Here is a 12,555-nt window from a genome sequence, read left to right as displayed (position 1 = left end):
GCCACCCTACCAAAAACCTCTTCCTCATTACCTTAGCCAGCTTCATCCTGACCCACAACTTCTTCACTTTCGAAGGCCAGACATACCAACAATTAAAGGGAACAGCCATGGGCACCAGAATGGCCCCCTCATACGCCAACCTATTCATGGGTCACTTAGAGGAAGCCTTCTTGGTTACCCAGGCCTGCCAACCCAAAGTTTGGTACAGATTTATTGATGACAGCTTCATGATCTGGACTCACAGTGAAGAAGAACTCCAGAATTTCCTCTCCAACCTCAACTCCTTTGGTTCCATCAGATTCACCTGGTCCTACTCCAAATCCCATGCCACTTTCCTTGACGTTGACCTCCACCTGTCCAATGGCCAGCTTCACACGTCCGTCCACATCAAACCCACCAACAAGCAACAGTACCTCCATTATGACAGCTGCCACCCATTCCACATCAAACGGTCCCTTCCCTACAGCCTAGGTCTTCGTGGCAAACAAATCTGCTCCAGTCCGGAATCCCTGAACCAATACACCAACAACCTGAAAACAGCTTTCGCATCCCGCAACTACCCTCCCGACCTGGTACAGAAGCAAATAACCAGAGCCACTTCCTCATCTCCTCAAACCCAGAACCTCGCACAGAAGAACCCCAAAAGTGCCCCACTTGTGACAGGATACTTTCCGGGACTGGATCAGACTCTGAATGTGGCTCTTCAGTAGGGATACGACTTCCTCAAATCCTGCCCTGAAATGAGATCCATCCTTCATGAAATCCTCCTCACTCCACCAAGAGTGTCTTTCCGCCGTCAACCTAACCTTCGTAACCTCTTGGTTCATCCCTATGAAATCCCCAAACCACCTTCCCTACCCTCTGGCTCCTACCCTTGTAACTGCCCCCGGTGTAAAACCTGTCCCATGCACCCTCCCACCACCACCTACTCCAGTCCTGTAACCCGGAAGGTGTACACGATCAAAGGCAGAGCCATGTGTGAAAGCACCCACGTGATTTACCAACTGACCTGCCTACACTGTGAAGCTCTCTATGTGGGAATGACCAGCAACAAACTGTCCATTTGCATGAATGGACACAGGCAGACAGTGTTTGTTGGTAATGAGGATCAGCCTGTGGCTAAACGTGCCTTGGTGCACGGCCAGCACATCTTGGCACAGTGTTACACCGTCCGGGTTATCTGGATACTTCCCATTAACACCAACCCGTCAGAACTCCGGAGATGGGAACTAGCCCTTCAGTATATCCTCTCTTCTCGTTATCCGCCAGGCCTCAATCTCCGCTAATTTCAATTTGCCGCCGCTCATACCTCACCTGTCTTTCAACAACATCTTTGCCTCTTTACTTCCGCCCGACTGACATCTCTGCCCAAACTCTTTGCCTTTACAAATGTCTCCTTGTGTCTGTGTATGTGCGGATGGATATGTGTGTGTATGTGCGAGTGTCTACCTGTCCTTTTTTCCCCCTAAGGTAAGTCTTTCCGCTCCCGGGATTGGAATGACTCCTTACCCTCTCCCTTAAAACCCACATCCTTTCGTCTTTCCTCTCCTTCCCTCTTTCCTGATGAGGCAACAGTTTGTTGCGAATGCTTGAATTTTGTGTGTGTGTTTGTGTTTGTTTGTGTGTCTTTCGACCTGCCAGCGCTTTCAGACTGTGCCCAAGAGCAAAGTTTGACCATCCAATGACAGAAAATGTGACTGAAAATGACATGTTCAACTTCAATGACTACTTCACAATATATAACACCTGAGTCCTCTATCCCTATTTCAACTTCTGAGATTTTCTTGGACGGAAATTGTCATTCTTGAATTCTACCATTCTCTTGCCCATGCCGTTTGCTAGCTCATGTACCACACACCTACCTCTAACCTTGCCCCCCCCCCCCCCCCCCCACTCACACTCCTTCCTGTCACTGTGCCACATACAGCATCTGTTACCTTGGCTATGGGAGCTCTCCAGTGCCATATTTCTTTACTGCCCTCTTTATTCCTGGCACCACTCCAACCACCAAAACCCCTCACCCTTGTACCATGACAATGTACCCATTCATGTACTTTTGTTAGTTACTCATAAAAGAGGACTTGTCTACAAACTTTACAACAATTTCAATCTTGTTTATGTGCCTGTCAATATCTAACTATCTGAACTATATTGTGAATGATCATATTTATTCCTTCTGTTATTTGAATCTCATGAAGTATTTATATGTGGGAACACTACCTCACTCTCACTTGTGTAACATTTTTTGTGCTTCTGTTCTGTCAGTAAAGATTACGATGACAACATATCCACCACCAAATAAGCACTAACAGGAAAATTGACACTAAATATTCAAAATACATTATAAAACACACCCATAAGTTTGAAACAGCAAGGTGATGTTAGTTACTTGCACACTATGTCTGCACATTCTCTTGCTATTTTGCATCTCTTGTTCATGTGACTCCATATGTGCACACCTCTCTCGTTAGTAGGTACAATAAAACCTTATTGAATTTTGTTAAGTAGGATTAATATCTAATGCAATTATCAAACAGAGTCAATGGTGTAGCTTCTTGTCATATGAAATACAGAAGTAAAAACTTTGAAGTTAAGATCGGCCACTCTAACTTAATTTTTTTGATGATTGGTTTCAGCAATCTAAGTTGTCATCATCGGATCTATAAAACACATAGATATAAATTATAATCATGCTGAGGTCAGATATAATAGAGAGTGGTACATATTTACATAACATGGAAATATACAACATGCCTTTATGCAAATATGCCTCAACGAATCTCGAGCATTTGTACAACATATCATGTCATTCCAGGAACATGAAGAATGTGATACATCAGCAGGTCAAGAGTAAAACAAAGTTTACATAAAATGTTACACATTGTGCGCTGACTACACAAGCTCATGTTCATACAACAGATAAATGAAGACTGAGATTCAGAAGTCAACAACACAGATATTACGAACTGCCATCAGTTGGCACTGTAGTAGTGAATAGATGGGAATACATCGTAACATATAAAGCATAATGGAGACATTACATCCCAGGAATATACCAACAAATGCAATGCACACATTTTTGTATGTATTTTTGTATGCAAGTTATCTAAATCAGAATATATTGGAATAACAAACTTTCTTTTTTCAGAAACCATTATTATTATTATTTATTTTATGGCCTTCATTGGACCACTCTAGTCAAAAATACAAAGTTGTTACACAGGGATACAATTTGGCTCAACAATAACCTCTTAGAAACCATAATAAAAATTACTAAAACTTTTTTAATAGAATTAAAATCTTATAAAATTATAAAAGAAAGTGTTGCATTTCAATTTTACTAACTTTCTGCATATATAGTCAGACCGTTTATTAGACAAGTACAGTGGAGAAAATATATTATCAGAATTGGTCACTTAGGGATCATGAGAATAAGGTTAGAATAATTATCACATGCACAGAGGCATTCAGTAAATGATTCTTCCTGTGCTCCATATGTGAATGGAACAAGAAGAACCCTAATAACTATTACAACGGGACATACCCTCTGCCACGCATCTCATGGTAGTTTGCAGTATAGATGTAGATGTAGATGCAGAAATAAGCCTGAAGATGGTCACTTAAGGTTTAGGTGCTAAGAATTCAGAGACAATGCCAAAAGTACATGTCATAATATACGTAGGTCAGAAAAGGGAACAATTAACTGTTGCACTCTTAAATTACAATCTAAAAATCACTGATAATATAATGTAAATGGATGGATAAAAAAATCTACTCACGAAGCAGTAGCACGTTATATGATCAATAATTGACTATTTTCTCTTGTCTAAAAATATTTTCTCTCATCTAAAAATCACAGTATTCTAGAGCACCAACAGTACAGCATGACATCTAGGTGCTAATATAAACTAGTGCTCAAAGTCTAGGTTTGTATACTAAGCATCTAGAATAAAACAAGAAGATGCATAATACATAAGTGTACACAATAATTTGCAATACGATGGTGTAAGTACAATATCAATGAAACTGTGAATTATACGAGGGCCGTTCAGAAAGTAACCTCCGGTTGATTTAAAAAAATACACCAAGTTAAATAAAAATATTTTAATATATACATCTTACAACTACATCTTTGCACTATTTTTCTACATAGTCTCCATAGTGATTGAGGCACTTATCGTATCTCTTCACAAGCTTTGAAATTCCTTCTGCATAAAAATCACCCGCTTGTGCCTGGAGCCAGCCTGTGACCGCATCTTTGAGCTCTTCGTCGTCATCAAACCGCTGTGACCCGAGCCATTTCTTCAAATGCATGAAGAGGTGATAATCACTTGGCGCCAGGTCTGGGCTGTAAGGTGGATGGTTGATAATGTCCCACTTGAAGGACTCAAGAAGGGCCGTTGTTCTGCGAGCAGAGTGAGGACGGGCGTTATCGTGCAAAAAAACGATACCGGAAGTCAGCATACCACGTCGTTTGTTCTGTATAGCCCGTCGTAACTTTTTTATTGTTTCACAGTACACGTCTTGATTAATGGTCGTACCACGTTCCATGAATTCAACCAACAACACCCCTTTGGCATCCCAAAACACCGTTGCCATCAGTTTTCTGGCAGAAAAATCTTGCGAGGCTTTTCTTGGTTTGGTAGGCGAATTTGAATGTGCCCACATCTTTGATTGTTCTTTTGTCTCAGGGTTCACGTACTTAATCCAGGTTTCGTCACCGGTCACGATTCTGTTTAACAATGGTTCTCCTTCGTCCTCATAACGTGACAGAAAGTCTAATGCAGAGGCCATTCTTTGAGTTTTGTGGTGGTCGGTAAGAATTTTGGGCACCCATCGTGCACAGAACTTACGGTAACCCAATCTTGCTGTCACTATCTCGTACAAGAGAGTCTTAGAAATCTGTGGAAAACCAGTAGACAACTCCTACATTGAGAAACGTCGATTTTCACGAACTTTTGCATCAACTGTCTGAACGAGTTCGTCAGTCACCAATGATGGTCTACCACTCCTCTCTTCATCATGAACGTTTTCTCGTCCACTTTTAAATAAACGTACCCATTCACAGACAACTCCTTCACTCATAACTCTTGGTCCGTACACGGCACAAAGCTCACGATGAATAGCTGCTGCAGAATATCCTTTGGCTGTAAAAAGCCTTATGACAGCACGCACTTCACATTTGGCGGGGTTTTCTATTGCAGCACACATTTCAAACTGCCACAAAAACTAAACTAGCACAGGTACGACGTTCACTCGACCACGGCTTGATGCCGACTGACCTGTTGAGTGCGTGAACGCACAGATGGCGTCGCTACTCCCCCCACAACCCGCACTGTGACCAATCGGAGGTTACTTTCTGAACCGCCCTCGTATTTTATGCAGATATTACAGAACAAACATCTTTAATACTATAATTTGCATATCAAACAATGGAAAATCCAGGATGGAATGGAACAATATTATGAGAAGGAAAGTTGCTACTCACCATTTAGCGGAGATACTGAGTCACAGATAGACAAAACAAAAAGATTTTCACTCTTAAAGCTTTCAGCCAATGGTCTTTGTCAACAATAGACACACATATGCATACACACACGCAAACGCAACTAACACACGTGGCTGCAGTCTCAGGCAATGAAACCACGTTTGTGTATTGTTGACAAAGGCCATTGGCTGAAAACTTAAAGTGTGAAAATCTTTTTGTTGTGCCTATCTGCGACTCAGCATCTCCGCTATATGGTGAGTTGCAACTTTCCTTCTATAAGACGAATGGAAAAACTGGTAGAAGCTGACCCCAGGGAAGATCAGTTTGGATTCCATAGAAATATTGGAACACGTGAGGCAATACTGACCCTACGACTTACCTTAGAAGATAGATTAAGGAAAGGCAAACCTATGTTTCTAGCATTTGTAGACTTAGAGAAAACTTTTGACAATGTTGAGTGGAATGCTCTTTTTCAAATTCTGAAGGTGGCAGGGGTAAAATACAGGGAGTGAAAGGCTATTTGCAATTTGTACAGAAACCATATGGCAGATATAAGAGTCAAAGGACATGAAAGGGAAGCAGTAGTTGGGAAGGAAGTGAGACAGGGTTGTAGCCTCTCCCCAATGCTATTCGATCTGTATATTGAGCAAGCAGTAAAAGAAACAAAAGAAAAATTCGGAGTGGGTATTGAAATCCATGGAGAAGAAATAAAAGAGGTTCGCCGATGACATTGTAATTCTGTCAGAGACAGCAAAGGATTTGGAAGAGCAATTGAACGGAATGGACAGTGTCTTGAAAGGAGGATATAAGATGAACATCAACAAAAGCAAAATGAGGACAATGGAATTTAGTCGAATTAAGTCAGGTGATGCTGAGGGAATTAGATCAGGAAATGAGACACTTAAAGTAGTAAACGAGTTTTGCTATTTGGGGAGCAAAATAACTGATGATGGTCAAAGTAGAGAGGATATAAAATGTAGACTGGCAATGGCAAAGAAAGCATTTCTGAAGTAGAGAAATGTGTTAACGTCGAGTATAGATTTAAGTGTCAGTAAGTCTTTTCTGAAAGTATTTGTATGGAGCGTAGCCATGTATGGAAGTGAAACATGGATAAATAGTTTGGACAAGAAGAGAATAAAAGCTTTCGAAATGTGGTGCTACAGAAGAATGCTGAAGATTAGATCGGTAGATCACATCACTAATGAGGAGGTATTGAATAGATTTGGGGAGAAGAGGAGTTTGTGGCACAACTTGACCAGAAGAAGGGATTGGTTGGTAGGACATGTTCTGAGGCATCAAGGGATCACAAATTTAGCATTGGAGGGCAGCGTGGAGGGTAAAAATCGTAGAGGGAGACCAAGAGATGAATACACTAAACAGATTCAGAAGGATGTAGGTTGCAGTAGGTACTGGGAGATGAAGAAGCTTACACAGGATAGAGTAGCATGGAGAGCTGCATCAAACCAGTCTCAGGACTGAAGACCACAACAACAGCAACAATATAGTAATTTGCAGATGGTATTTTACGAGTGCAACAATTAATTGTTCCCTAAATATATTATGACATGTACATTCATAACTGTCTCTGTATTCTTATCAACTTAACCTTACGTGATATTCTGTAAGTTTATTCTGTAAGTTCATTCTGACATTATATTTTCTATATTGCACTTGCTGTATGATTGGTTTGTCTGTATATGCAGAAAATTATTACAACTGATGTACAACACTTTCTTTTATAATTTTATAAAATTTTTAATTATAAAAAAGTGTTAATAACTTTTATAATGGTTTACAGTTGTATTTATCTGTTGCATGAAAATGAGCTTGTGCAGTCGGTTGAAAATGTTTGACATGTCATGTAAACCTTATTTTATATTTAAAATGTCAATGTATCATGTTATTCATGTTCCCAGAATGACTTATTATGATGTCACATGATATATTGTTCAGATGATACATATTCATTAAGGTGTATTTGCTTAAGGTATGTTGTACATGTCCGCCGCTTGTGGTCTCGCGGTAGCGTTCTCGCTTCCCGAGCACGGGGTCCCAGGTTCGATTCCCGGCGGGGTCAGGGATTTTTCCTGCCTCGAGATGACTGGGTGTTGTTGTGTCATCTTTATAATCATCATTCATCCCCAATACAGTCGGAGGAAGACAATGGCAAACCACCTCCACTAGGACCTTGCCTAGTAAGGTGGCGCGGGTCTCTCGCGTCGTTCCCCTACACTCTGTAGAGAAGTATGTGACTTCATCATCATCATCATCATCATCATGTTGTACATATCCATGCTATGTAAATATGTGTCACACCCTAATGTATACCTGACCTCATTATGATTATTATTTCAGTCTGTATGGCTCACAGATTGCAAAATTACAGTTAGCGATCTTGGCTGCTGAAATTTTTACTTCTTTATTTCACACCATTCTGGGCTGCCCCCATACTTGAGTAACATCAAGTTACTTCTTGTAACATCTGAAATCCATTATAAATGCTACTCAATTTTTTAAAATACTGCAGATAATTTCTGCAATTCTTTAAAGCCTTATTAGCGCCAAGTATGCTGCCATATCGAAGTGCATTTCAGTAAGGGAGAATTTGTGACACTCGGTCATCTTTTTCACTGTAACAGGATAAATACAAGGTGTGGCAATAAAGAAACTGCACCCATGCTGTAACTCTCTATTTAAAAAACTTGCACAACTGAAATGTAGCCACCTTCAGTATAGTCCCCTCCCTGATACCTGCACCACTCCATGAAAATTTTCCACTTTTGGAAGCAGTGCTGTAAGTCTCATTTTATGCCATTGAGGAGGCTCATCACTTTTTTCTTCACTGCATCCATGGACTCAAACCTGGTTCCTTTGAGTGCAGAATTGGGAAGAGAAAGAAGCTGCATGAATACAGCTGAATACAGCAGATGTTCCATCACTGGAATGTCATTTTTTGCCAAAAACCGCTTCACGGACATTGCGTTATGGGCTGGCATGTTGTCCTGATGAAGAACCCATGAGATATTTGTCCACGGATCTGACCTCCTTCATTGCACACGTTCAGGAAAGGTCTTCAGAACAGTTACATAAAAAGATTGACTGACAGTCTGACATTCAGGCATCAAATCAGTGTCAATAACATTTCGGATATTGAAGAAAATAATCATCATTGCTTTGAATTTTGATTTGATAATGTGCGCTTTCATCTTCCTAGGGAATTGAGGGCTCTACCAATGCATTGATTACACAGGCCAATGATGGAAAAACTTTTTTGCTGAAAATACCTTATAGTTATGTTTCTTAAGGTGGCAAATCCAAATATGATACTTAAAAAACTGTATCACCCATCATGTCTTCACATTTTACAGTTAAATTTATTAAATTAAGCGTTTTAAAGAATTTAACAGCTTTTATATAGTTAAAATAATTTAAAAAGGAGGAGTAATTAATATAGATAACATTGGTAGAACTGCTGAAAAACATTTTCTGGCAAAAAAGGTGGATTCTACTTTTGTGTTAACAGATGGTGTTTTGTTTACAGTCAACCTAGCCTCACTTTCTCGTTTCCTGTACACGTCCTACGTACAATGTCTAATCGTGGTTGTAAAAACTCTGCTGACAGTTTTTGTTATATTTGTGATGAATTTGTAATTAAAAAACACCAAATAAACATTACAGACTTTGTGAAAAAGGTTTATCTAGCATACTTTGGATCTAAACTTGGTGATAAAGATAAATCTTGGGTGCCACATAAGGTACTGATGTTTGATGTTAACTTTGAATCCACAATGACCTTACATGAGAAAGAAGCATGGGTATCATTCAAGCAAGTCATTACAAAGTTCTTAGGACAATGTTAAAGAAATTTAAAACTTGAGGATGTTTAATGAGCCTGAAGGTTCACTTTTTGGAACATTCACCTTGATTACTTCCCGGACAATACTGGAGATGTTAGTGAGGAGCAAGGAGAGTGTTTTCACCAGGATATAAAAGTGACATAAAAACACTACCAAGGCCACTGGAACACCAACGTGATGGGGGACTACTGTTGGTCACTTCACCGAGAAGTTCAGCAAGCGACTCATCATAGAAAAAGCTACACAAGAAGCTTTTTTTTAAAAAAAAAAAAAAAAAAAAAAAAAAGTGAGAGAGAGAGAGAGAGAATACAAACCAATTCCAGCTGACAAGTGAAACCTCTATTAACACATATCATTGTTTTAAGTAGCTTAATGTAAATAAAAACCATGCTTATGTTGTAACAAAACATTTCTTTAATTTCCCCATTTAACGTATAGCATAGGATTTTTATATTATATAATAAAAAGCATATTGCTCGAAAACTATGGGTGATATAAAAAACTAAGGCTAGATTTGGATTCAGCTCATAAAAGTCTACAAAGATCAGCTATCAAAGTAAAAAAAAGTTTTAAAAAAATTTTTTTTCGTTGGCCTGTGTTATCAATTAGTCTATAGATTGTATTGGAAAATCCATGTTCCATCACATATAATTACTTTGCTGAGACAATCAGGGTCATTTTCAATGTTTTCAGCAGTAGCAGCACAGCCATCCACTTGATGTTGCTTTTGCTCATTTGTGAGGATTCTTGGCACCATTTTAGCACACATCTTTGTCAAACCAAGATCATCGTGCAAAATCTAATCATTTTTGTATTGGTGCAGGCAAGTTCTAAAATTGCTTGATTGCTCAGGCCACATTTTTTAACCATTCTGCTGATCTTCACCACATTCTCTTCAGTTTTTGAAGTGGCAGGATGGCCCAATTTCGGATCATCTTCAAAATCTTTCCTGTCACCCTTGTTGAACCTCGTAACCCACTCAAAAATTTGCATTTGAGAGAGATGCTGATCACCATAAACTTGTTTCAGCAAATTGTAAGTTCAGAGGTGGATTTTACAAGTTGTGTGAGGAATTTGATGTTAACAGATTGTTCCACTTTAGAGCATAGCATACTTCTGATGGAAATCAGACATATAACCCGTTTTTAAGAAGGCTAACAGCCAGACTAACCACCATAGCAGCATGAAATTTTGTACGCATGTCAGGAAGAGTTCCAAGGTCATCCCCCCACTCTTCTCTTAGTCATCAATGAAGCTGGAAAGGTGCACAACAACCAGTTCGGTTTCTTTATTGGCATACCTCGTATTTACTATTTTACTGTTGTCCAGCACTTTTGTACACTCTTATCTTTACAAACAATTGTTATGGTAGTAAAAGTCTTAGTGTCTTCACATTTCTGTAACAGCTCCTAGTATCCTGTCTACACACTGGCTGATATTTCCAATGCAGTACTCAGCAATAACAAAAAATGGCACTCAAGGTAAAATTGGAGCTTCAGCAATCAAGTTTGTTGGTAAGTTCTTGTGAACCTTCTGATTTTTTTTATCCAATTTATGATTCTGCATGTAACTGGTAGAGCATCTGATTACAGAAATTCAAGAAGTTGTACTGACAAAACAAGCATAGAGTGCATTTTCAACATTCTACTCATAGTTCCTTAATCACTGAGCCTGATCATTTCACACAACTGCATATGTATTCTACTAACAATACTAACAGAAACTTCATGATGGAACAATATGTTATAACTGTATTAGCTAATACTGTTTTGCTGATATAAGTACTATCTTGTATGCAGCTGTTGCAACACTGAGCCAGTCGGTGTGGCCGAGCGGTTCTAGGCAGTTCAGTCTGGAACCGCGCGACCGCTACGGTCGCAGGTTCAAATCCTGCCTCAGGCATAGATGTGTGTGATGTCTGTAGGTTAGTTAGGTTTAAGTAGTTCTACGTTCTATGGGACTGATGACCTCAGATGTTAAGTCCCATAGTGCTCAGAGCCATTTGAACCATTTTGAACCATTGCAACACTGATTATGGACAGTAGCCTGAGCAGATGGCTGTGGAGAGAGATGAAAGACTTGGAGCAGCTAGGAGAAGGGAAGTTATATATGGCATGGAGGATATAGTATAAAGAGGTAGGAAAGGGGGAAGACATATTTTCCACAGCAGTTAGAAAATGTCAGTTACTTCTGGTAACAATCATAAAATTTAGACCTACAGTACAAAATAGAGGGTGAAAAAGACAGAGAAATAATGGTGGGAGAATATAATATAGAGAGAGGATGTTAATGAGGTGAAACATTACTGTAGGGAAAAGGTTAGGGCAAAAGAGTGAGAAATGACTTAACGTTTAAGGGAACAAGCAGAGGTTCAGATCAGGAAATTTTGAGAATGAAAGATAACAGGAGAGACATGCCAGGGTCAGAGTCCAGATGCCTTGGCCCTTGACCCAGCTGTTGAAGCCACTGTTGCTGTGGTTCCAGCTTGTTCATCAGTTGAGTAGTTGAAATTGTAATTGGCCACAGCCTACCCATTTATACAAGTATTCAACTGATTAATTATCATGCCTATGTAGAACACTGCACAGTAATTAGTACATGACATGAATGTCTAAAATTAGCAAGAGTTTACATAATCTCAAAATTCTGGGCAGATGTCAGTGCAAGCTGCTTTTAAAAATTTCCATAACAAATTTCATCTCAAAATCTAATAGGAAATCCAAAGAAGTTCTGTCAAGAGAAAATCATTACTTTCATTCCATGATAGTAATGGTAGTGTCACGGATGATACAACCACTAAGCACAGTTATTAAACATCATTTTCTAACATTTCAAACAATGGAAACTTCAGGTAGGAATATCAACAATGTAGTACAAGGTAGATTGCTACTTACCATAGAGGAGATATGTTAAGTTGCAAACATACAATTGTCATTTAATTGTGCATGTTTGTAACTTAATGCATCTCCTTTACAGTAAGTAGAAATCTATCTTTTCCTACATTGTTGATTTTCTGAATTTTTTCACCAAAGAAGTTCAAGGACTTGAATCAAGGGCAACTGTGAACCTGATTAATTCAAAAGCAGATCACTTTGTACAGTGAAGGCAACTCACGTTAATTAATAAAGAAAAGTCTTCTGGTCGAGACTATATACCCCTTAGATCCTTTCAAAATGTGCTGGCAAAATAACTCTATTTTTAGGAATGATA

The 12,555-nt window shown here is 39.2% G+C and overlaps 1 protein-coding gene across 1 annotated transcript in view; it reads left to right on the top strand.

Moving 5' to 3' along the window:
- The window catches only part of LOC124711275 (low-density lipoprotein receptor-like), a 78,187-nt gene that overhangs the window by 16,367 nt on the left and 49,265 nt on the right, over nt 1-12,555 (top strand). The window contains exon 2 of the mRNA XM_047241269.1: nt 10,752-10,859. Within this exon, the coding sequence (XP_047097225.1) occupies nt 10,752-10,859 (108 nt within the window). The remainder of the gene's footprint in view (nt 1-10,751; nt 10,860-12,555) is intronic.

This window comes from Schistocerca piceifrons, chromosome 8, assembly GCF_021461385.2.
Source record: "Schistocerca piceifrons isolate TAMUIC-IGC-003096 chromosome 8, iqSchPice1.1, whole genome shotgun sequence".
NCBI classification, from domain to species: domain Eukaryota; kingdom Metazoa; phylum Arthropoda; class Insecta; order Orthoptera; family Acrididae; genus Schistocerca; species Schistocerca piceifrons.
Note: the sequence above shows the minus strand (reverse complement) of the source record. Positions and strands in the feature narration are given on the sequence as shown.